This window comes from Pan paniscus, chromosome 2 (genome assembly GCF_029289425.2).
Source record: "Pan paniscus chromosome 2, NHGRI_mPanPan1-v2.0_pri, whole genome shotgun sequence".
Lineage (NCBI taxonomy): Eukaryota > Metazoa > Chordata > Mammalia > Primates > Hominidae > Pan > Pan paniscus.
Genome location: NC_085926.1, coordinates 119646342 through 119672610, shown reverse-complemented (window position 1 = coordinate 119672610; position 26269 = coordinate 119646342). Strand labels below are relative to the sequence as shown.

Here is a 26269-nt window from a genome sequence, read left to right as displayed (position 1 = left end):
TTGGATTACAGGCATGCGCCACCATACCTGGCTAATTTTGTATTTTTAGTAGAGACGGGGCTTCTCCATGTTGGTCAGGCTGGTCTCGAACTCCTTAACTCAGGTGATCTGCCCGCCTCGGCCTCCCAAAGTGCTGGGATTACAGGCGTGAGCCATTGTGCCCTAGCCAGACAGTTTTGAAGGGCATCACACAAGACCAGGGTGTTACATGAGCAAGCTGTTCTCTTAAGCATGTTGATGTTTAAAACCATGTGGTGGAATCTTGGTGGGATCCATAATACGTAAGTCGAGAGTGAAGAAAACAAAAACCCTAAAGCCATTTTCAAGGGGGAAAGGGAAAATGAATGCCTAGGGCTAGGCCTCCCCACGCCTGCTATTCCAGCACTTTGGGGAGGTCAAGGTGGGGGGGATTACCTGAGGTCAGGAGTTCGAGACCAGCCTGGCCAACATGGTGAAACCCCATCTCTACTAAAGATACAAAAAAAAACAAAAAAAAATTAGCCAGGCATGGTGACGCATGCCTGTAATCCTGGCTACTTGGAAGGCTGAGGCAAGAGAATCCTTGAACCCATGAGTCAGAGGTTACAGTGAGCCGAGATCGCACCACTGCACTCCAGCTTAGGCAACAGAGGGAGACTCCGTATCAAAAAAAAAAAAGAAAAAAAAGTGCCTAGGCCTATTTTATTTTACTTTTGAAGGAAGTGATTTACTGAGGTGTCCTTTGGTTCTTGAGAACATTTAACATTTAGCTAATAATAATGTTGTCATTGGCATCGTAATTTTAACTAAGGTAACTAAACTAGTAAACAGCATACAGTGTATCTTTAGAAGATAATAATAACTACATTTCAGACTTGAAGCAAATATTACATTTATTTTTTTTCTTTTCCTTAGATCAGCTCCAGCAAAAATCCAAAGAAATTAGCCAATTTCTAAATAGACTGCCCTTGCAACAACATGAAACAGCATCTCAGACTTCTTTCCCAGATGTTTATAATGAGGGCACACAGGTAATTAAATGTGAACTTCTTATGAATATTAACTGTTTGTCTTTGCTGTATCTGTACTTCGGTGCTCTAATGAGGATTTATTCCAGAGAGCTATATAAACCTTCTGTTTTTTCTGCCTGAAAAAATACTTTTTTGAGGACAATTCTATTTGAAAGGAATCATGAAAGGCATTAATGCAGTGTTTCAACAATAAAGAATGAGAAAATAATAGATAACAAATACCATGGTCTCAGAAGCCTTTCTGATTCTAAGGTCTTAACAATTTGTATCGGAGATGAATCATTACTTTTGCTTCTGTAGTTAATTTTCCCAGTTTGGAAGTCTTTTTTTTTTTTTTTTTTTTTTTGGTAAACTAAGATTTGATCAGGTTTAGTGAACACGAGTCAGTCTAATCAAACTTAAAAGTCTACTATGGAAATTATATTTTTCCCATTAATTAATTAACAGTAAAAAAATATATAATGGCCAAGTAGCTTCTTATTGGCCAGTATATTCTTTCTTTCATCTACAAAAATCTCTGTAGAGAGCTAGATTATAATCATCGAAGGCTGATTCAGGCTGATTGAGCCTGAATATCAGAATGAAGGCAGTTAGTTTGATGTTCTTAATTGACTAATGTCAAGTTGAGATAACTAGATTCAGTCATCTCCATTGTAAGATTATACCCTTCCAAACTCACAAACATATTGGTCAGCAGAGTCCTGTCGTTCCTGGGCTGTGCTGTCCACTGATAAAAATTTTTGCCTCTTGGTTTCTAGCATCTAGGCTTTCCAGTCTCTTCTGTTCTCCCATTCTCGACTTTTTCCTCCAATGTTTTGTTAAGACATTTTCCAACCATTCAAATAAGTTGAAAGAGTTTTGTAGCGAACATCTGTATACCCACCATCTGAATTCTATCATTAACATTTTACCACGTTTGCTTTATCAAATGTCTATCTATTTATTCATCCCTCTGCCCATCCATCAGTTCATCTTAAATTTATAATACATTTCACTGTAAGTTGTGGACATCAGTACATTTCTCTCTAAATTTGTCAGCATTCATATCATTGACTATATTTTAATATTTATTTATAATTGTTCTTTTTCTTTTGAGGTAAGATTTACAAACCTTTTAAATGCACAGATCTGAAGTATACCATTCCTTGAGTTTTGTCAAATGCATACACCTGTGTTACCCAAACCCCTATTCAAGATATATCACATTACCATCACCTCACAAAGTATCCCTATACCCCTTTACAGTCATCCTCACCCTTCCCCTCCAAAGACAACTACTGATTTTTCACCATAGATTAATTTTGCCTGTTTTACAGCATCATATACATTTAACCATACAATAGGTCCTCTTATGTGTAAAGCTTTTACTCAGCATATTTGGAGATTCATCCATATTGTGCATGTATTATAATTTAATCTTTAATATTGCTGAGAAGTATTTTATTTTATGAACATGCTGAATTTTCCTTTTGCATGATTGTACTGCATTTGCCTATTGATGGACACCTGGGCTTTTTCATGCTTTGGCTATTATGAATCAAACTGCTATGAACATTCTCATACAAATAGTTATGTGGACGTATGTTTTCATTTATCTTCAGTAAATACTAGTTGAGGAATTGCTTTGCTGGGTCATAGAGTACCTATGTATTTAGCTTTATAAGGAACTGCCAGGTCTTTTCCCAAAGTGGTTGTACTATTTTTTTTTTCCAAGACGGAGTCTTGGTCTGTCGCCCATGCTGGAGAACAGTGGTGCAATCTCGGCTCACTGCAACCTCGACCTCCCGGGTTCAGGCAATTCTCCTGCCTCAGCCTCCCAAGTAGCTGGGATTACAGGTACCCACCACCACGCCCGGCTAATTTTTGTATTTTTAGTAGAGACAGGGTTTCACCATGTTGGCCAGGCTGGTCTCAAACTCCTGACCTCGTGATCCGCCCACCTCAGCCTCCCAAAGTGCTGGGATTACAGGCATGAGCCACCGCACCTGGCTGTGGTTGTACTATTTTATACTCCCACCTAAAATATATGAGAGTTCCATTTGTTCCACATCTTCTCCAAGATTTGGTGGTGTCAGTTTTAAAACATTTTAGCCATTCTAATGGGTATGTAGTGGTATTTCATTGTGGTTTAAATTTGCATTTCCCTGATGACAAATTATGTTGAACTTTTTTTCTTGAGATTCTTAGCCATATGTACACCTTCTGTTGGTGAAGTGTCTGTTCACATCATTTCCCCATTCTTAAAATTGAGTTCTTTGTCTTTTTATTATCAAGTAGGAATTCTTTATATATTCTGAATGCCAATCTATTATCATATATGTTTGGTGAATATTTTCTCCCATGCTGTGGCTTTGTGGCTTGCCTATTCATTTTCATTATGATATCTTTTCATTAGCACACACTTTTAAATTTTGATGAACTTAATTATTTATCATTTTTTATTGTTTTTTTTTTCTGTGTCCTGTCTGTGAAACCTTTGCTTAGCCCCAGTTTATGAAGATATTCTCTTAATGCTTTCTTCCACAAGCTTTATGGTTTTAGTTTTTCATTTGAAGTCTCTGAATCTCAAATGAATTTTTGTGTGTGTTGTAAGGTGAAGGTCAAGTTGTTTTGTTTTTTCCTGTACGGATATTTCGTTGTTTCAGCACCATTTCGTAAGGAGACTTTACTTTCCTCATTGGATTCTTTTGGTACCTTTGTTGCAAATCAAAGACTAATACATCTATTTCTGAATTTTCTGTTCTGTTATATTGATCTATTTGTCAGTCCCTATGCCAGTATCACGGTCTTCATTATTGTAGTTTGTTGTTAGTCTTGAAGTCAAGTATTAATAGTATAAGTCCTCCAACTTTGTTCTTCTTTTCAAGATTGCTTTGACTATTCCAGGTCCTTTCCACATAAATTATACAATCAGCTTCTCAAATTCTACTTTTTAAAAAAAGACAGATGAGATTTTGAATTGGTATTGTGTGGAGTCTATTGATCAGTTTAAGAATTGACAACACTACTGTACTTTTAAATCTACGAATATAGTATATATCTCCATTTATTTAGATCTTTAATTTCTTTCAGCAGTGTTTTGTAGTTTTCATTGGAGAAATTATGCACATTATAACATTTATTCTGAAGTAGTTAATATTTTTGATACTATTATAGATGGAATTATTTTTATTTCATTTTCCAATGTATGCTAATATGTAAGTATACAACTGAATTTTATTAAGCTTATATTCTATGACCTTGATAAACAAATTAATTTTATTGGTTTTAGTCTCTTTTTGTAGATTCTCTAGGATTTTCTATGTAAGCAATCATGTCATCTGAAAATAAAGACAAATTTTACTTCTTTCTAATTTTTATGCCTCCAGTACACTGTTTAATAGAAGTGGTGAGACTGGACTTTCTTGCATTGTTTCTAATCTAAGAGGAAAGTGTTCCATAATTTACCATTGGCTGTAATACTAGTTTTAGGTTTTTAAGGAATTTCCTCTATCAGATCATCCTCAATCTTGTAGAGGAATTTTTCTCTTAGTTTTTTTGATATTTCTTAATTTTTTCTTAATTTTTAAAATAAACTTTCTCTTAATTTTTTTTGATATTTCTAGGCTATGTGGTTCTTCTATGAGTAATAACAAATGTCTAGTTGTAGCAATCCTCCTAAAAATTTTTCTATTTATTTATTTTTTGAGATGGAGTTTCACTGTTGCCCATGCTGGAGTGCAGTGGTGTGATCTCAGCTCACTGCAGCCTACATTTCCCAGGTTGAAGCGATTCTCCCGCCTCAGCCTCCCAGGTAGTTGGGACTACAGGTGTCCACCAACACCCCCGGCTAATTTTTGTTACTTTTAGTAGAGACAGGGTTTTGCCATGTTGGCCAGGCTGGTCTGAAACTCCTAACCATACCTCCTAACCATTGGTGATCTACCCGTCTTGGCCTCCCAAAGTGCTGACATTACAGGCGTGAGCCACTGCGCCTGGCCTTTTTTTTTTTTTCTTTTTTTAAAATTTTACTTATTTTTTTGTTTTGAGACAGAGTCACTCCATCACCCAGGCTGGAGTGTAGTGGTGTGATGACAGCTCACTGCAGCCTCAACCTCCTGGGCTTAAGTGATCCTCCCGCCTCAGCCTCCTAAGTAGTTGGGACTACAGGCACATGCCACCATGCCCGGCTATTTTTATGTGTTTGTTTGTTATTTATTTATTGGTGGAAATGGAATTTCATCATGTTGCCCAGGCTGGTATAGAACTTCTGGAACTCAAGCAATCCCCCTCCCTTGGCCTCCCAAGATGCTGGAATTATAGGCATGAGCCACCACACCCAACCCCAATACATTTGTTGAAAAAAATGTGCATATAAGTGAACTCATGTAGTTCAAACCCATATTCAAGAGTTAACTGTATTATCCTTTTTCTATAGTACTGAATTTGATTTGCTAATATTTTGTGAAGGATTTTTGTGTTCTTATTTATGAAGGATATTAGTCTACAGTTTTCTTGTTTTATAATATCTTTATCAGGTTTTGGTATTAAGGGTATGGCAGCCTCATAATATGTTCCCTTTTCTATTTTCTGGGAGTGTTTCCTTTCTTTCTATTTTATGAGAGTTTGTATGTGATTGGTATTATTTCGGTTTTTGAAAATAATTTTTTAAATACTTTTTTTTAAAAGAATTCACCAGTGAAACCATCTGAGTCTGGAGTTTTAGGAAGGTTTTGATAATGAATTGAATTTCCTTTACAGATATAAGGCTAATAATAAGATTTTTTTTTTTCCACCCGGTGCTAGTTTTGGTTTGTTTGGGCTTTTTTTTTTTTTTTTTTCCTGGGGTTTTGTCTATTTCATTGAAGATGTTCTATTTTTGTCATAATGTTGGTTACAATGTTTACTTTTTATCCTTTTAATGCCTGTAAGCGCTGATCCCTGCTGTTGTTAATTTGTGCTTCATTTTCTTCATCAGTCTATCTAGAATTTATTCAGCTTTTTTCCCCCATCTTTTCAAAGAACCACTTTTGGTCTTGTTAATTTTCTCTGTTGCTGATTATTTTCATTTTCATTGATTTCTACTCTTTAGTATTTCTTTCTGCTTACTTGGATTTACTTTGCTCTTCTTTTTATAGCTTCTTAAGGTAAAACTTTATATCAAAGATTTCAAGTCTTCTTTTCTCATATGAACATTTAAAGTTAACACAGTTCCCTCTAAGCATAGCTTGTTATGTTGTGGTTTTTTAATCATTTCAGTTTTTGAACATTTTTCTAAGTTTCTCTGTGATTTTTTCATTGACCATGGATTGTTTAGAAGTGTGTTCTAAATAAACACGTTGTTGTAGAATATCCAGATACTTGGTTTTATTTCTAGATATCTTACTGATTTCTAATATAATTTCATTATGATCAGAGAATATGTTTTATGTGACTTCAATCCTTTGAAATTTATTGAGACCTATTTTATGACACAGCATATGGTGTCTTGGTGAACATACCTTGTACACTTGTAAATAGTGTGTATTCTGTAGTTACTGGATGTAATGTTCTACAAATAGCACTTAAATCATAGTATTGTTCAGGTTATCTTTGTCTTTGACTTTTGTCTGGTTATTGAAACATTTGCTAAGAGGGGGTTGAAATCTCCAACTATGACTGTGGAATTGTCTGTTTCTCCTTTTAATGTAGTCATTTTTTGCTTCTTGGTAATTGGAATCTCTGTTATTAGTACATACACATTTATTTTTCAATAAAATGTTCCTTTTTTCACTTACAAAATGTTACTCTATCTGTAGTAATTCTTCTTTATTTACATTTCTCTGTATCTGGCATTAATAAAATAATTCTGTCTTATGTTTATTGCTTGAATGGTATATTCTTTTCTATCCTTTTACTTTTAACTTGTTTTTCTTTGAAGTAAATGTCTTGAAGGCAACATATAGTTGGGTTATACTTTTTTATTTCTTCTCTTCTTTGTGATTGGAGTGCCTAGTCCTTTTAATGTAATTATTGATGTGATTGGATTTAGGTCTACCATTTTGCTTTCTGTTTTTTCCCCTCTGTTTTCCCTTCTTCTTTTTTCCTGCCTTCTATTCAATAATTAGAAGTTTCTTGAATTTAATTTTCATTTATTGACAACTTTTTCTTTTAAACAGCTCTATTAAGTATAAAAAGGTATACTTGACATACAGTAATGTGTACACATTTAAAAGTATACAGTTTAAAGAGGGTTTTGTGTGTTTGTTCATTTGTTTTTTGAAACAGGGTCTTGTTCTCTCACCCAGGCTGGAGTGCAGTCACATGATCACAGCTCACTATAGCCTTAACTTCCTGGGCTCAAGCAATCCTCTCACCTCAGCCTCCTGAATAGCTGGGACCACAGGCATGTGCCACCATGCCTGGCAAATTTTTTTTTTTTGTAGAGACAAGGTCTCACTATGTTGCCCAGGCTGGCCTCAAACTAACTCCTGGGCTCAAGTGATCCTCCTGCCTTTGTCTCCCAAAGTGCTGGGATTACAGGTATAAGCCACAGCACCCAGAACAATTTGATGACATATAAAACCATCACTACTATCAAGAAAATGAACATATTCATCATCTCTAGAAGTTTTTTCATGTCCTCTTTTAATCTTTTCCCTCACATCTTTCCCTACCTAGACAACCACTGATCTGCTTTCTGTCATTATAGATTTTTTAAAAGTTTATATAAGTTGTATATGCACTTTTGTTGGCTTATTTTACTCAGCATACTTATTTGAGATTCATCCTAATGTTTGTTTAGTAATAATTCATTCCATTGTATTGTTGAGTATGTTGTAAACAGCACAATTTGTGTAACCATTGACTCATTGATGGATAATTTGGGTTTTGGACAGTTTTTGGCTAATACATATAAAGCATTTATGTTTATGTTTTAAGGAGATTAAAATAAGAAAATAAATCTTAACTACCATTGCAGTTACCATTTCTGTTACTTTTCATTCTTCGTTGGTAGATCAGAGATTGCCAATCCTTTTATGTATAGTAAATATTTTAGGCTTTGTGGGTCATACAGTCTTTGTTGCAGGTACTCAACTCTGCCATTGTAAAGTGAGAACAGACATAGAGCCAAGGTAAACAAATGGTTGTGGTTATGTTCCAATAAAACTTTATTTATGGAAGCCTCCAAAGTTTGCCAAACCCTGGCTTCATATTTCCATCTGGTATCATTTTTCTTCTATCTGAAGGACTTTTTTTTTTCTTTTTTTTTTTTTAATAAGAGACAGGTTCTCATTTTGTCACCCAGGCTACAGTGCAGTGGCATGATCATGGCTCACTGCAGCCTCATCCTCCTGGGCTCAAGCGATTCTTCCACATTTGCCTCCAGAGTAGCTGTGACTACAGGCATGCACCATGCTACCCAGCTAATTTTTTTTTTTTTGCTTTTAGTAGAGATGAGGTCTTGCTAAGTTACCTAGGCTGGCTGGTTTTAACCTCCTGAGCTCAAATGATCCTCCTGCCTTGGCCTCCCAGAGTGCTGGGATTACAGGTGTGAGCTACTGCACCTGGCTCTGAAGGACTTCTTTTAATTTTTGTGTCTGTTTGTACGTGGATGTGTGTGCAAGTCTGCTGGTCATGGGTTTTTTTGTTTGTTTGTTTTTGTTTTGTTTTGTTTTGTTTTTTGAGATGGGGTCTCGCTTTGTCACCAGGCTGGAGTGCAGTGGTGCAATCTTGACTCACTGCAATCTCCGCCTCCCGGGTTCAAGTGATTCTCCTGCCTCAGCCTCCCGAGTAGCTGGGACTACAGGCACCCACCACCACACCTGGCTATTTTTTTGTTTGTTTTGTTTTTGTATTTTTGGTAGAGACGGGGTTTCACCGTGTTGGCCAGGATGGTCTCAATCTCTTGACCTCATGATCCACCCGCCTCGGCCTCCCAAAGTGCTGGGATTGCAGGTGTGAGTCACCGTGCCTGGCCAGTCATGGGTTCTAATAACACTTTTTGTCTGAAGACATCTATCTCACCATTGTTGTTGAAAGATTATTTTTTGCTGACTAGAATTCTACATTGAAAGTTTTTTTTTCTTTCATTTCTCTAAGTGTATTACTCTACTGTCTTCTTTCTTGCATTTTGTTTTCTTTGTTGGTTTTTTTTTTTTTTTTTTTTTTTGAGACAGAGTCTCACTGTGTCGTCCAGGCTGGAGTGCAGTGGCACAATCTCAACTCACTGTAACCTCCACTTCCTGGATTCAAGTGATTGTCCTGCCTCAGCCTCCCATGTAGCTTGGATTACAGGCAACCGCTACCACGCCTGGCTAATTTTGTATTTTTAGTAGAGATGGGGTTTTGCCATGTTGGCCAGGCTAGTCTCGAACTCTGGTCTCAAGCAATCCACCCCCTCAGTCTCCCAAAGTGCTGGGATTACAGGCATGAGCCACTGCACCCGGCCCTTGCATTTTGTTTTTAATAAGAAATCTGCTGTCATGCTTCTCTCTCTTTTTTCCTGCCTGCTTTTAGGATTTTACCACTGTTTTTGAGTACTTGAATTATAATGTACCTTGACATAGCATGTTTCTTGTGATTGGGGTTCATTGAGCTTTTTCAATCTCTGTGTTTATAGTTTTGGAAGATTTTCTGCCGTGAATTAGTCAAATATATATATTTTTCTGACTCCCTACTCTTCTTTGGGAATTCCAATTACATTTATATTAGATTACCTGAAGTTGTTCCAAAACTCATTAATGGGCTTTTAATTTTTTTTTTTTTTTTGAAATGGAGTCTTGCTCTGTTGCCCAGGCAGGTGTGCATTGATGCAGTCTCAGCTCACTGCAACCTCTGCCTCCGGGGTTCAAGTGATTCTCCTTTGTTTCTATATTTGTTTTGTTAACATATTTTGGAGCTTTTTTTATGGGACTCAGTTAAATTCTTTGAAAAAAACTTGGTCCTTTCAGATCCTGCTGCTTTGATTTGTTAGGAGGGTTCGAATCAGTGCTCAGTCATTCCGTACTCCTGAGGCAAGACCTTGCAGAGTATTCTACTCAATGCCCTGAGAAGTGTTTTTTCACATTTGGCTATATAACTGACACTTCCGGGTTTTGTGTGAGCACCAAGTGCTATTCTTTAATCTCTTCAGATAGGTAGGGGTAGTTCAGATAGCCTTGGATGCTTTCCTCACATTCATGTCCTGCCCTGTACTTCATCGAACACTTGTTCAGTCCCTTTGCAGATCTGCAGGGTTTTCTCTTTACGTGACTTTTTCCCATCTGGTATTCTGTTCTGCGAACTGCAGCCATCTTGCTCTTTCTTGACTGTCAGCTGTCTCATGAACTTAGGGAGTCTACCAGGCTCAGCCTATGTTCCCCCTTCTTGGACCACAGCCTGAAAACTCTCTTAAGGCATGAAGCTTGGTCAGTTTTAGGGATCACTTTGTTTTCTGCCTCTCTCAGAGATAATTATCCTTTGTTGCTTGATATCCAGTATTCTGAAAATGATTATTTTATTATTTTGTCTGGTTTTGGTTGTTATTGTTTCAGGTAGGAGGTTAAATCTGTTCCATGTTACTCAGTCTTTAGCAGAAGCAAAAGTCATCTATTGGGTATTGAGCTGTATCTTTTTACAAAAATTTTTTAAGTGGTTATTCTAGGAAGTACAACATATATCCATAATTTTTCAGTGTTCTTGAGTTAATACTGTACTACTTCACTTAAAAGGTAGAATCTTCATAGTCATATACCCTCACCCTATTCGTTATGCCACAGTTGTTGTATGTATTATATTAACAAAAGTAATAAGCCTCAGCACACAATTTTAATATTTGTGCTTAAAATGGTTATATATATTTGAAAGACATTAAGAGGAAAATATTGACCTTAACATTTATCCACATATTTACCATTTGTAATGCCCTTTCCTCTCTGATGATCAGATATCTATTTGATACTGTTTTCTTCAGCCTCTACAACAACCCATAATATTATAGTATAGGTCTGTCTGTGAAAAAATTTTCTTAGTTTTTTTCTTATCTAAAAATGTCTTTATTTTACTTTTATTCTTGAATGATATTTGCTACTGGATATTATAATTCTCGATTGACAATTTTTCTTTCAGAACTTTTTTTTTTTTTTTTTTTTGAGATGGAGTTTCGCTCTTGTCACCCAGGCTGGAGTGCAATAGCACAATCTCGGCTCACCGCAACCTGTGCCTCCTGGGTTCAAGCGATTCTCCTGCCTCAGCCTCCTGAGTAGCTGGGATTACAGGCATGAGTCACCACGCCTGGCTAATTTTGTATTTTAGTAGAGACGGAGTTTCTCCATGTTGGTCAAGCTGGTCTTGAACTCCCAACCTCAGATGATCCACCTGCCTCGCCCTCCCAAACTGCTGGGATTATAGGCGTGAGCCACTGTGTCCAGCCTTTCTTTCAGTACTTTAAAGAAGGTGTTTCCCTCTTCTGGCCTATATTTTTTCCCTAACAATTGGTCAGTAGTCATTCGAATTATTGTTCCTCTGTATGTAAAGTATCATTTTTCCATGGAAATTTTAAGACTTTCCTTTTATCCTTGTCTATGAAGTACTTAGTTATAGTTTTCTTTGTCATTTTCTTGCTTGCTTTTGTTGAGTTTCTTACGTATATAACGTTATGTTTGAGAAATTTTTGGCCATTTCTTAAAATATTTTTTCTTCCCATTCTGTCCCTCGTCTCTTCTGGTACTCCAATTACATGTATATTGAACCTTTCAATATTGTCCCACATGTCCCTGAGGTTGTATTCATTTTTTTTTTTCAATTTTTTTATTCTTCTGTCTTCAGATTGGATAATTTCAGTTGATTTATCATCCTCAATTCACCAAGACTTTCTTCTGTCGTCTATATTCTACTGTCAAGCCTATCACATTGAAATTTTCATTTCAGATATTATGTTTATTAGTTGTGGAATTTCAAACTGGTTCATTATTTTTGTTTGTTTGTTTTACTAAGATTTCCTTTCTTCTCATTCATTATGAGCATATTCATTTATGTCCTAAGCATAGATATAATAGCTTCTTTATTAAAATTCTTGTTTGCTACTTACAAAATCTGCATCATTTTATGGCTAGAATCTGTTGATTACATTTTTTTTCCTTGAGAATGGGTCACTCTTTCCTATTTCTTTATGTGTGAATGGTTTTGTTTTGAATTCTGGATGTCTTGTTTTGTTCTCAAGATTCTATTTTGTTATTTCTAAAATTTCAATTACTTTTTATCAGACAGTAAGTTGGACTCAAACCCCAAACTCTGGCCTATGATAGAGAGGCATCAAAACTCAGTTCAGTTATTTTTGCCTTAGCTGGGCTGCTTTAAGTCAGTCCAACAAATACATTGTGCCATTGTTCAGTCAGAAATTTCAGCTAAGTTTATACACAGAATTCAGGGCTCCTCCTTCCTAACTCTTTTTCTTCTCTCCGATCTCCCTCCTCACATCCTGGCAGCTATGTTTGTCCCAAACTCTTCTCATTCTTCAAGCCAGAAATATCTGTGGCTATTCTATTGGAATTTTACTTGCCCTGCATACTGCAAACTGGGAACTTCCCTCAAGATAAAAGCCATAAAAACCCTAAATTCATCCCTTGCTATTTATTTTAAACATTGAATGAAGATTTCGGGGTCAAATATGCTGTAAAGACCTTCATGGCTTAAAAATTCTACAATTGTATGAAAATTTTATAGAATAATATCCATGGAGAATAAAAAATATATACAAAGACATAAAACTAAAGATGTGACATAATTAGATATATGCCTATCCTTAGGAAAACCAAAAATTCTGGATGTATAAATTAAGCCAAGGGAATTTTTATTATACTTGGAAAACAAAAAACAATTTTATAAATCTTCTTCCTTTCTTAAGAGGTACATATTCCTTTGCCTCTATTCCTCTTTGTGGAACCTCTCTTCATGTTCATTCTCCTTCAGGAGAGAGACCATGTTACTTGGTGACATTAATCTAATCTTTTAGTACTATTTGTTTGTGAACCTGAAAATGTTCTTTCTTATGCTATAGACTTGGGATTTCTATCTTTGTAATCCAGGCTTCAATCTTAAATTTAAAAGCCAATGAACTTGATATTTGTGTGAAATATTTTATTTCTTTTTCTAAATCTTTAGATAAAACACTTTTCTTCAAAGATTACCTAGGCAGATAAGTAGATGTTATTTTTAAAGTATTTTCATGGCTGGAGAACTTCTAGAAGACAAAAATGCTGGAGGCTATCTGGGCGTTAGTGTGAGAATTTTCTGCTGGAGAATCATTAATTTGTTGTCTTTCTACAATTTAGGCAGTCACTGAGGAGAATATTGCTTCTTTGCAGAAGAGAGTGGTAGAACTAGAGAATGAAAAGGGAGCCTTGCTCCTTAGTTCTGTAGAGCTGGAGGAGCTGAAAGCTGAGAATGGTATGTATAAAAGAAAACCATAATTCTCTGTCTTCTTATCCCACAAGTGCCTCTACTTTTATCACTAATTATGTATAACATGTAGAATTCTCTGATTCCGTGATAATAAAGATTTAGATAATAGAGCTGGTAACTATCAAAGATAATACACATTAAACAATTAGAGCATAGTATCAGTGTTTACATAAGTATAACATTTTGCAATGTGGACTATACATGCTGCAGGATTTCTTTATAACTCATAATCATTTTGGAATGGTCGTCGTATCCTATAGAAAGTATGGCTTGAACAGGACCTTAATAAGATGATTTTTAAAATAGGTAAAATGAAGAAAGAAAGGACATTCTGGTAATAAATTTGTGGGATGAGGTAACAGAGATCAGTATAAAGGTTTAAAGGTAGAAACTATGTTGTGAGTGAGTGGTTTATGCTCGTACTGTACCCTGCTTAGAATCCTGCTCCTTTCCTTTAGTCTGGATGATTGTTACTCATCTTTCAGGCCTCGACTAGCACATTATCTTTTTCAGGAATTTGGTATTGATCCCCAAAAGTTGGGTTAAATGATTTTTTTGTGCTTCCATAACATCCTTGTATACTTTTAACATTGTATTAAAATGATCTGTTTATATGTTTGTCTTTTTTACTATATTATAAGCTCTTCAAAGTTTAAATATAAGCTCTTCAAGGGCAGGGGCCATTTTTTTTTCCATCTTTGCTTTACCCAAAACTAGTATACCACCTGGCAAATAATGGCTACTGAATAAAGTTTTGTTGGATTGAACTGAACTTAGCATTTTATCCTATTGGATTGTGTGTGAACAGTTAGTGAGAATGAAGACGTGTCTCCTTCCACTTATCATATGCTTCATGTAGACTTTATGGATTTAGTAGCGTGTCGTTAATGCTTTATTGATCTAATTCATCTTTAACTGACTACTACACTTTATCATCTAGGAGTGAGAATGAATAGCAAGTAAAGGTTGTAAAACTTTTATTAAACTCTAGAGCCAGTATTTCTAACTTAACCATTTTACAGTTTTCCACTTAGATCTAAATGGAAGCTTATGCACTTGTATTAGACGATTCCCACTATTTCTAATAAGTAAAGAACACCACAAATTCAGCTCATTATTTAACCCATTCAGAGCACTTCTTTGAGACCTTATCCATGATGCTTATTTTGCAGTTTTGCAAACAGTCTGTATCCTATCCATGTGGCTTCACATGGTTTGGAGGTATTATATGGGTTCCATTCCTTTGCTCTTTCCTGCAGGGATCACTGACCTTAAGGTTTTCTGTATTGGTTTTTGTGTCTGGCCTCATAGATTACTTTTACCTTGTATGTCATGTTGTTTTCAACTCACCTTTTGCACTGACATTTCTACCACTGTACTCCTTTTTCAAGTAATCTTGTGAAATGTCTGAACATATATACTGTCTTGAATTCCCTTGTCTCATCTATGGTGCCTTTCCTATGTGCCAGGCACTATTCTAGTTGCTGGGGATATAGCTATGAACATATTGGAGGGGAAGACAGACTACAAACCTGTTTATACACATAAGAAAATTTCAGAGAATGATAAGTATTAGGCTTAAAATAAAACAGAGTATTTCAAGTATGCCCTGGAGAAGAGGAACGCAGAATTGGAGTAGTGAGAGTAGGCCTTTCTGAGGACTTTAAACCTGAATGATGAAAAGGGGACAGCCATGCAAAGAGGCTAAGCAAAGAGCATTCCAGGCAGAGAAAAAAGCAGTACAAATGTCCTCAGGTGTGAATGAACTTGATAAGTTTGCAGAAGAGAAAACAGACCAGTGTTTTTGGAGCAGAGTGAACAAAAAGGGGGCAATACAAGAAGAGGAGGTTAGAGAATTAGTAGGGTCAAAGCATGAGGGTTCCTGTATGTCACATTAAGACATTTGGATACAGTGTAAAAAATATATATATTTTTTTCCTTTGGTGTATCTGTGTTATCTTCTCAGAAAGAATATAAGCTTCTTGAGGATATTGATATTGATGCTCAATATATACACATTGTCACAGAACTTGGGTTAAAACTCCGAAGACTTGGATTCTAATCCCAGCTCCCTGAACTAGCTGCGTAACCTTTCGGGTTGTGTCATTTCTTTGTTTCCTTATATGATCATTGAGGAGATAGGATAGCTCCCTTTTAGTGCTAAAATTTGATATCTTTATGAACATTGAAGAACATTGTAAGTGCTATATTAATGCAAAATATATATTACAAACATAGTAGGATTATGGATAAATTATATGTATTGTCCTAGAAGTTCCAGATTATGCCACAGAAATAGCTGCTTTATGTCCTGCATCCTGGCATCCTTCTCCTTTCAAACCTTCCACTATTTAGTATACTTCATTCAGGTTCATTATCATCACCTAGTACTGTTCTATCTTATATCTCATGTAATCATATCCTCTTGCCACTTCTTTAATAAGGCTTTCACCTCTCCCAAACTATTTTGTTTATTTTTTAAAAAATTATTTCATACAATTCAAATAGCTTCACATGCAATCCTGTTTTTTCACACACTCCACATATATCTTCTAAAGATATTTATTTTGTGGCTTTCAGAAAAACTGTCTTCTCAGATTACTCTCCTAGAGGCTCAGAATAAAACTGGGGAGGCAGACAGAGAAGTCAGTGAGGTAAGTGATGTGTTCCTAATATAACCAGAACATGAGCTAGATTAAGAGACGGTAGCTTCATATGAAAATACTTCCGTAATTTTCTAGTGTTGCCAGAGAAGTACATTACCTATAGAGTAAGATCTATTAAAGAGATTCATAATGATTATTATATCTCATTTATTGTTACTTGTTTCTGAATATTAAAATTCATTGTTCTAAAGCAACACAAATACAGTAGCTACTAATTTGGGATTTGATAACCCATTTTTTTATACTGGGTTATCATCTATCTCAACTTCTTTGTTCATCTCAGAAAAGTTTCTCAGTGAAGAGATTAGATAAGATTGGCATAGTTTTACTAAGATTAAATAAAAAGGGATCTTTGGAGAATGATCCTTTTAATAATCTGAAAATTACTGTAAGAAGTGTATGGTTGCTTAGTATCATTCTGTTGATTTAAGAGTATTGTTAGCTGCGTTTTGTTTAGTTAGCTGTGTTTTTCTAATCAGTAAGTCAGTGATAGAATTATACATGCCCTTGAGGAGTAATGTGGCTTCCTAGCAAAAGTATCTGCTTACTTTTTAAAAAAAAATCAATTAGGAGTTTTATTCTGAAGGAAAAAAAGCTTCTTATGTAAGGAATATCTAGAAAATGAATTCCCGATTTCCTTAGGTCTTATGAATAGGGCTTGACTTCAGTGCAGGATTGGCAGAGTGCCCTTGGAGGTCCAGCTGGGAGATACAAACTGATTTTAAAAGGATTTAGCAGTGTTATGGTACAAAGAAGGTTTTGACCAAAAAGTCTGAAGTTTTAGAAGATGAAATACAAGTTTTTAGTTGGGCTATTTTTTTTAATGTTATAAAACATTTGGTTACAGCTTTTTTTTTCTTTTTTAAAAATAGATCAGCATTGTTGATATTGCCAACAAGAGGAGCTCTTCTGCTGAGGAAAGTGGACAAGATGTTCTAGAAAACACATTTTCTCAGAAACATAAAGAATTATCAGTTTTATTGTTGGAAATGAAAGAAGCTCAAGAGGAAATTGCATTTCTTAAATTACAGCTCCAGGGAAAAAGGGCTGAGGAAGGAGATCATGAGGTCCTTGACCAGAAAGAAATGAAACAGATGGAGGGTGAGGGAATAGCTCCAATTAAAATGAAAGTATTTCTTGAAGATACAGGGCAAGATTTTCCCTTAATGCCAAATGAAGAGAGCAGTCTTCCAGCAGTTGAAAAAGAACAGGCGAGCACTGAACATCAAAGTAGAACATCTGAGGAAATATCTTTAAATGATGCTGGAGTAGAATTGAAATCAACAAAGCAGGATGGTGATAAATCCCTTTCTGCTGTACCAGATATTGGTCAGTGTCATCAGGATGAGTTGGAAAGGTTAAAAAGTCAAATTTTGGAGCTCGAGCTAAACTTTCATAAAGCACAAGAAATCTATGAGAAAAATTTAGATGAGAAAGCTAAGGAAATTAGCAACCTAAACCAGTTGATAGAGGAGTTTAAGAAAAATGCTGACAACAACAGCAGTGCATTCACTGCTTTGTCTGAAGAAAGAGACCAGCTTCTCTCTCAGGTGAAGGAACTTAGCGTGGTAACAGAATTGAGGGCTCAGGTAAAGCAACTGGAAATGAACCTTGCAGAAGCAGAAAGGCAAAGAAGACTTGATTATGAAAGCCAAACTGCCCATGACAACCTGCTCACTGAACAGATCCATAGTCTCAGCATAGAAGCCAAATCTAAAGATGTGAAAATTGAAGTTTTACAGAATGAACTGGATGATGTGCAGCTTCAGTTTTCTGAGCAGAGTACCCTGATAAGAAGCCTGCAAAGCCAGCTGCAAAATAAGGAAAGTGAAGTGCTTGAGGGGGCAGAACGTGTAAGGCATATCTCAAGTAAGGTGGAAGAACTGTCCCAGGCTCTTTCACAGAAGGAACTTGAAATAGCAAAAATGGATCAGCTCTTACTAGAGAAAAAGAGAGATGTGGAAACCCTCCAACAAACCATCGAGGAGAAGGATCAACAAGTGACAGAAATCAGCTTTAGTATGACTGAGAAAATGGTTCAGCTTAATGAAGAGAAGTTTTCTCTTGGGGTTGAAATTAAGACTCTTAAAGAACAGCTAAATTTATTATCCAGAGCTGAGGAAGCAAAAAAAGAGCAGGTGGAAGAAGATAATGAAGTTTCTTCTGGCCTTAAACAAAATTATGATGAGATGAGCCCAGCAGGACAAATAAGTAAGGAAGAACTTCAGCATGAATTTGACCTTCTGAAGAAAGAAAATGAGCAGAGAAAGAGAAAGCTCCAGGCAGCTCTTATTAACAGAAAGGAGCTTCTGCAAAGAGTCAGTAGATTGGAAGAAGAATTAGCCAACTTGAAAGATGAATCTAAGAAAGAAATCCCACTCAGTGAGACTGAGAGGGGAGAAGTGGAAGAAGATAAAGAAAACAAAGAATACTCAGAAAAATGTGTGACTTCTAAGTGCCAAGAAATAGAAATTTATTTAAAACAGACAATATCTGAGAAAGAAGTGGAACTACAGCATATAAGGAAGGATTTGGAAGAAAAGCTGGCAGCTGAAGAGCAATTCCAGGCTCTGGTCAAACAGATGAATCAGACCTTGCAAGATAAAACAAACCAAATAGATTTGCTCCAAGCAGAAATCAGTGAAAACCAAGCAATTATCCAGAAGTTAACCACAAGTAACACGGATGCAAGTGATGGGGACTCCGTAGCACTTGTAAAGGAAACAGTGGTGATAAGTCCACCTTGTACAGGTAGTAGTGAACACTGGAAACCAGAACTAGAAGAAAAGATACTGGCCCTTGAAAAAGAAAAGGAGCAACTTCAAAAGAAGCTACAGGAAGCCTTAACCTCCCGCAAGGCAATTCTTAAAAAGGCACAGGAGAAAGAAAGACATCTCAGGGAGGAGCTAAAGCAACAGAAAGATGACTATAATCGCTTGCAAGAACAGTTTGATGAGCAAAGCAAGGAAAATGAGAATATTGGAGACCAGCTAAGGCAACTCCAGATTCAAGTAAGGGAATCCATAGACAGAAAACTCCCAAGCACAGACCAGCAGGAATCGTGTTCTCCCACTCCAGGTTTAGAAGAACCTTTATTCAAAGCCACAGAACAGCATCACACTCAACCTGTTTTAGAGTCCAACTTGTGCCCAGACTGGCCTTCTCATTCTGAAGATGCGAGTGCTCTGCAGGGCGGAACTTCTGTTGCCCAGATTAAGGCCCAGCTGAAGGAAATAGAGGCTGAGAAAGTAGAGTTAGAATTGAAAGTTAGTTCTACAACAAGTGAGCTTACTAAAAAATCAGAAGAGGTATTTCAGTTACAAGAGCAGATAAATAAACAGGGTTTAGAAATCGAGAGTCTAAAGACAGTATCCTATGAAGCTGAAGTCCATGCAGAAAGCCTGCAGCAGAAATTAGAAAGCAGCCAACTACAAATTGCTGGCCTAGAACATCTAAGAGAATTGCAACCTAAACTGGATGAACTGCAAAAACTCATAAGCAAAAAGGAAGAAGACGTTAGCTACCTTTCTGGACAACTTAGTGAGAAAGAAGCAGCTCTCACTAAAATACAGACAGAGATAATAGAACAAGAAGATTTAATTAAGGCTCTGCATACACAGCTAGAAATGCAAGCCAAAGAGCATGATGAGAGGATAAAGCAGCTACAGGTGGAACTTTGTGAAATGAAGCAAAAACCAGAAGAGATTGGAGAAGAAAGTAGAGCAAAGCAACAAATACAAAGGAAACTGCAAGCTGCCCTTATTTCCCGAAAAGAAGCACTAAAAGAAAACAAAAGTCTCCAAGAGGAATTGTCTTTGGCCAGAGGTACCATTGAACGTCTCACCAAGTCTCTGGCAGATGTGGAAAGCCAAGTTTCTGCTCAAAATAAAGAAAAAGATACGGTCTTAGGAAGGTTAGCTCTTCTTCAAGAAGAAAGAGACAAACTCATTACAGAAATGGACAGGTCTTTATTGGAAAATCAGAGTCTCAGCGGCTCCTGTGAAAGTCTAAAACTAGCTCTAGAGGGTCTTACTGAAGACAAGGAAAAGTTAGTGAAGGAAATTGAATCTTTGAAATCTTCTAAGATTGCAGAAAGTACTGAGTGGCAAGAGAAACACAAGGAGCTACAAAAAGAGTATGAAATTCTTCTGCAGTCCTATGAGAATGTTAGTAATGAAGCAGAAAGGATTCAGCACGTGGTGGAAGCTGTGAGGCAAGAGAAACAAGAACTGTATGGCAAGTTAAGAAGCACAGAGGCAAACAAGAAGGAGACAGAAAAGCAGTTGCAGGAAGCTGAGCAAGAAATGGAGGAAATGAAAGAAAAGATGAGAAAGTTTGCTAAATCGAAACAGCAGAAAATCCTAGAGCTGGAAGAAGAGAATGACCGGCTTAGGGCAGAGGTGCACCCTGCAGGAGATACAGCTAAAGACTACATGGAAACACTTCTTTCTTCCAATGCCAGCATGAAGGAAGAACTTGAAAGGGTCAAAATGGAGTATGAAACCCTTTCTAAGAAGTTTCAGTCTTTAATGTCTGAGAAAGACGCTCTAAGTGAAGAGGTTCAAGATTTAAAGCATCAGATAGAAGGTAATGTATCTAAACAAGCTAACCTAGAGGCCACCGAGAAACATGATAACCAAATGAATATCACTGAAGAGGGAACACAGTCTATACCAGGTGAGACTGAAGAGCAAGACTCTCTGAGTATGAGCACAAGACCTACATGTTCAGAATCGATTCCATCAGCGAAGAGTGCCAACCCTGCTGTAAGTGAGGATTTCAGCGCACATGATGAAATTAATAACTACCTACAGCAGATTGATCAGCTCAAAGAAAGAATTGCTGGATTAGAGGAGGAGAAGCAGAAAAACAAGGAATTTAGCCAGACTTTAGAAAATGAGAAAAATACCTTACTGAGTCAGATATCAACAAAGGATGGTGAACTAAAAATGCTTCAGGAGGAAGTAACCAAAATGAACCTGTTAAATCAGCAAATCCAAGAAGAACTCTCCAGAGTTACCAAACTAAAGGAGACAGCAGAAGAAGAGAAAGATGATTTGGAAGAGAGGCTTATGAATCAATTAGCAGAACTTAATGGAAGCATTGGGAATTACTGTCAGGATGTTACAGATGCCCAAATAAAAAATGAGCTATTGGAATCTGAAATGAAGAACCTTAAAAAGTGTGTGAGTGAATTGGAAGAAGAAAAGCAGCAGTTAGTCAAGGAAAAAACTAAGGTGGAATCAGAAATACGAAAGGAATATTTGGAGAAAATACAAGGTGCTCAGAAAGAACCCGGAAATAAAAGCCATGCAAAGGAACTTCAGGAACTGTTAAAAGAAAAACAACAAGAAGTAAAGCAGCTACAGAAGGACTGCATCAGGTATCAAGAGAAAATTAGTGCTCTGGAGAGAACTGTTAAAGCTCTAGAATTTGTTCAAACTGAATCTCAAAAAGATTTGGAAATAACCAAAGAAAATCTGGCTCAAGCAGTTGAACACCGCAAAAAGGCACAAGCAGAATTAGCTAGCTTCAAAGTCCTGCTAGATGACACTCAAAGTGAAGCAGCAAGGGTCCTAGCAGACAATCTCAAGTTGAAAAAGGAACTTCAGTCAAATAAAGAATCAGTTAAAAGCCAGATGAAACAAAAGGATGAAGATCTTGAGCGAAGACTGGAACAGGTAGAAGAGAAGCACCTGAAAGAGAAGAAGAATATGCAAGAGAAACTGGATGCTTTGCGCAGAGAAAAAGTCCACTTGGAAGAGACAATTGGAGAGATTCAGGTTACTTTGAACAAGAAAGACAAAGAAGTTCAGCAACTTCAGGAAAACTTGGACAGTACTGTGACCCAGCTTGCAGCCTTTACTAAGAGCATGTCTTCCCTCCAGGATGATCGTGACAGGGTGATAGATGAAGCTAAGAAATGGGAGAGGAAGTTTAGTGATGCGATTCAAACCAAAGAAGAAGAAATTAGACTCAAAGAAGATAATTGCAGTGTTCTAAAGGATCAACTTAGACAGATGTCCATCCATATGGAAGAATTAAAGATTAACATTTCCAGGTAAATGAGTAGCGAATTTTTCCTCCTCCAGAGGTAACTTCAAGCAAAGAAAGTCTCTAAACTATTTCTGTTTCCTTTTAGACAATGGGACTAATTTTGGCATAAATGTCCATGGAAGATATATTCTCTCTCACTTCTGACTTTTTTTTGGCAAACAACAATCCTGCTACAACTGCATGAACATGAAAAGTTCACATCTTCTCTTCCCATCTTTCTATTGAGAGATTTCTGTACTTCTGTTTTGTTTTGTTTAAGATGGAGTCTTGCTCTTGTCACCCAGGCTGGAGTGCAATGGCACGATTTTGGCTCACTGCAACCTCTGCCTCCTGAGTTCAAGCAATTCTCCTGCCTCAGCCTCCCAAGTAGCTGGGATTACAGGAGCCTACCAACATGCCCAGCTAATTTTTTGTATTTTTAGTAGAGATGGGGTTTCACCATGTTGGCCAGGCTGGTCTCGAACTCCTGACCTCAGGTGATCCACCCACCTCGGCCTCCCAAAGTGCTGGGATTACAGGCATGAGCCATTGCACCTGGCCTCTGTATTTCTTTTCATTTCCATTTCAACTACTCTTGCCTGGATTTTTACCACAGTACTCTCAAATTAATTGCCTAGTCTCGTCTTTTCTTCTTCCTTTAGTCCACATTAATTCATACTGCATATACCTCTTAGAGTTATTTTTTCTCAAATTTCAATTTTCTGTCACTTTTTAAGCTCTAGAACTAATAATGTCTCTCATCCTTTGTATTCCTTACTTCCAATAGGACCCTTCTGTTCTAAAATAGATTTTCTCACTGTCTTTCATATCAAGATTATCCCTTAGAGAAGCCAAACATTAGCTTGTCTGGAGCGAAGTAGAATAAAATAGGAGAAAATGTTACTTTTCAGTGTTGAAAACCATGTCACTAAAATAAGTGACATATTTTGGAGTTTATGACTTAAATATATGAACCCTTAAGTATGATATACCTTTAATACATAGCACTCAGTAGATAAACATGTAGGTGCAGAGAATTAATACCTCTTCAGTAAAATATTTAACACCTGTTATGAATGTTAATTCATTTGTAAATCTATTGAGTACATGTTATAGTATTTGTTCCTTGGGAAACATAGTTTTTTTCTTGAAATCTGTAACTGATGACCTTCTCTCTGTTTCAGGCTTGAACATGACAAGCAGATTTGGGAGTCCAAGGCCCAGACAGAGGTCCAGCTTCAGCAGAAGGTCTGTGATACTCTACAGGGGGAAAACAAAGAACTTTTGTCCCAGCTAGAAGAGACACGCCACCTATACCACAGTTCTCAGAATGAATTAGCTAAGTTGGAATCAGAACTTAAGATTCTCAAAGACCAGTTGACTGATTTAAGTAACTCTTTAGAAAAATGTAAGGAACAAAAAGGAAACTTGGAAGGGATCATAAGGCAGCAAGAGGCTGATATTCAAAATTCTAAGTTCAGTTATGAACAACTGGAGACTGATCTTCAGGCCTCCAGAGAACTGACCAGTAGGCTGCATGAAGAAATAAATATGAAAGAGCAAAAGATTATAAGCCTGCTTTCTGGCAAGGAAGAGGCAATCCAAGTAGCTATTGCTGAACTGCGTCAGCAACATGATAAAGAAATTAAAGAGCTGGAAAACCTGCTGTCCCAGGAGGAAGAGGAGAATATTGTTTTAGAAGAGGAGAACAAAAAGGCTGTTGATAAAACCAATCAGCTTATGGAAACATTGAAAACCATCAAAAAGGAAAACATTCAGCAAAAGGCACAGTTGGATTCCTTTGTTAAATCCATGTCTTCTCTCCAAAATGATCGAGACCGCATAGTGGGTGACTATCAACAGCTGGAAGAGCGACATCTCTCTGTAATCTTGGAAAAAGACCAACTCATCCAAGAGGCTGCTGCAGAGAATAATAAGCTTAAAGAAGAAATACGAGGCTTGAGAAGTCATATGGATGATCTCAATTCTGAGAATGCCAAGCTAGATGCAGAACTGATCCAATATAGAGAAGACCTGAACCAAGTGATAACAATAAAGGACAGCCAACAAAAGCAGCTTCTTGAAGTTCAACTTCAGCAAAATAAGGAGCTGAAAAATAAATATGCTAAATTAGAAGAAAAGCTGAAGGAATCTGAGGAAGCAAATGAGGATCTGCGGAGGTCCTTTAATGCCCTACAAGAAGAGAAACAAGATTTATCTAAAGAGATTGAGAGTTTGAAAGTATCTATATCCCAGCTAACAAGACAAGTAACAGCCTTGCAAGAAGAAGGTACTTTAGGACTCTATCATGCCCAGTTAAAAGTAAAAGAAGAAGAGGTACAGAGGTTAAGTGCTTTGTTTTCCTCCTCTCAAAAGAGAATTGCAGAACTGGAAGAAGAATTGGTTTGTGTTCAAAAGGAAGCTGCCAAGAAGGTAGGTGAAATTGAAGATAAACTGAAGAAAGAATTAAAGCATCTTCATCATGATGCAGGGATAATGAGAAATGAAACTGAAACAGCAGAAGAGAGAGTGGCAGAGCTAGCAAGAGATCTGGTGGAGATGGAACAGAAATTACTCATGGTCACCAAAGAAAATAAAGGTCTCACAGCACAAATTCAGTCTTTTGGAAGGTCTATGAGTTCCTTGCAAAATAGTAGAGATCATGCCAATGAGGAACTTGATGAACTGAAAAGGAAATATGATGCCAGTCTGAAGGAATTGGCACAGTTGAAAGAACAGGGACTCTTAAACAGAGAGAGAGATGCTCTTCTTTCTGAAACCGCCTTTTCAATGAACTCCACTGAGGAGAACAGCTTGTCTCACCTTGAGAAACTTAACCAACAGCTCCTATCCAAAGATGAGCAATTGCTTCACTTGTCCTCACAACTAGAAGATTCTTATAACCAAGTGCAGTCCTTTTCCAAGGCTATGGCCAGTCTGCAGAATGAGAGAGATCACCTGTGGAATGAGCTGGAGAAATTTCGAAAGTCAGAGGAAGGGAAGCAGAGGTCTGCAGCTCAGCCTTCCACCAGCCCAGCTGAAGTACAGAGTTTAAAAAAAGCTATGTCTTCACTCCAAAATGACAGAGACAGACTAGTGAGTAGCTAGTTCTTTCTTTCTGATCTGTTTAAGAGTTTTTGAACCTTTCTTTAAATTTATTTTTATAGAAAAGGATAAACACATTCTTATACATATTATCTGGGAACGCAGGGAAAGTATTATGTATCCCACAGGTTCTGTTTGGTCTTAGAGAAGCACAGAAACATGATTTAAATTGCTAAACCTGCCAATACCATTAGAAAAAAAATCAGAAATTTCCTTGGCACAAAACTCTCCATTGGTTATAAAAGGACTAAGAGGTGGAGAACTGTTTTATATATTTTATATACACAAAGACACGTGTAAATGTTTCCAGAATTTGTCATAGCTTAACTGAAAGAAAGTAAAAGGATCACTTAGTGCCTTCTTACAGTGAAGTATAAGGATCATTTAGTGTCTTGCTTACAATTTAGCAATAGATTATCTGGTAGAATTTGGAGCAGAAAGGACTCAGTTCATCTCATGGGTAACTCAACCCTAATTTGTCAAAAGTAAAAAAAAGTGACGTAAAAAGAGTTCCTTTAAATAAGTTGAAATGACTTTTTAGTAAAGTTTTATTTGCAGGCTGAACCATTTACCCACTTCCTTTTAATACCCAACATTTCCAATGGGAGAAAAAGCTAAAGAGGCTTCCTAATGCTGACATTTGACAGCTTTTAGTAGGAGTCAGGAGTTTAATCCAGGTCTCCCAAGATTCAGGGGCAAAAACTGGAACTGTATGAGCCAAGCCAGGTTGTCAGGATTCTACTGCTCCTAGGCTCAAGCAGTCCTCCTGCCTCAGCCTCCCAAGTAGCTGGGATTACAGGCATGAGCCACCACTCTTGACTTGTTAGGGGATTCTACTTTGCAACATTACTGTCTTCACTTTCATGATAGTCTGTTAACTCTATCAAGGCTTTGTATTTGTAGGAAAATAGGCCAAATAGGAAATAAATGGAGTTTTGAAAGGCTAGGCTTTCCATTTTGAAATGTGACCCATACCCAGAATCTGAAAATTCTAATTTTTTTTTTTTAATTGATCATTCTTGGGTGTTTCTCACAGAGGGGGATTTGGCA

General features: G+C 36.9%; 1 protein-coding gene across 17 annotated transcripts in view; it reads left to right on the top strand.

The window, feature by feature from the left end:
- Window positions 1–26269, top strand: part of GOLGB1 (golgin B1) — a 90095-nt gene that overhangs the window by 37799 nt on the left and 26027 nt on the right. For all 17 annotated transcript variants that reach the window (XM_055110342.2, XM_055110340.2, XM_055110339.2 and 14 more), the window contains 5 exons: window positions 895–1010; window positions 13283–13397; window positions 15993–16066; window positions 16951–22139; window positions 23299–25210. In XM_055110342.2, coding sequence (XP_054966317.1) covers window positions 895–1010; window positions 13283–13397; window positions 15993–16066; window positions 16951–22139; window positions 23299–25210 — 7406 coding nt within the window. The remainder of the gene's footprint in view (window positions 1–894; window positions 1011–13282; window positions 13398–15992; window positions 16067–16950; window positions 22140–23298; window positions 25211–26269) is intronic.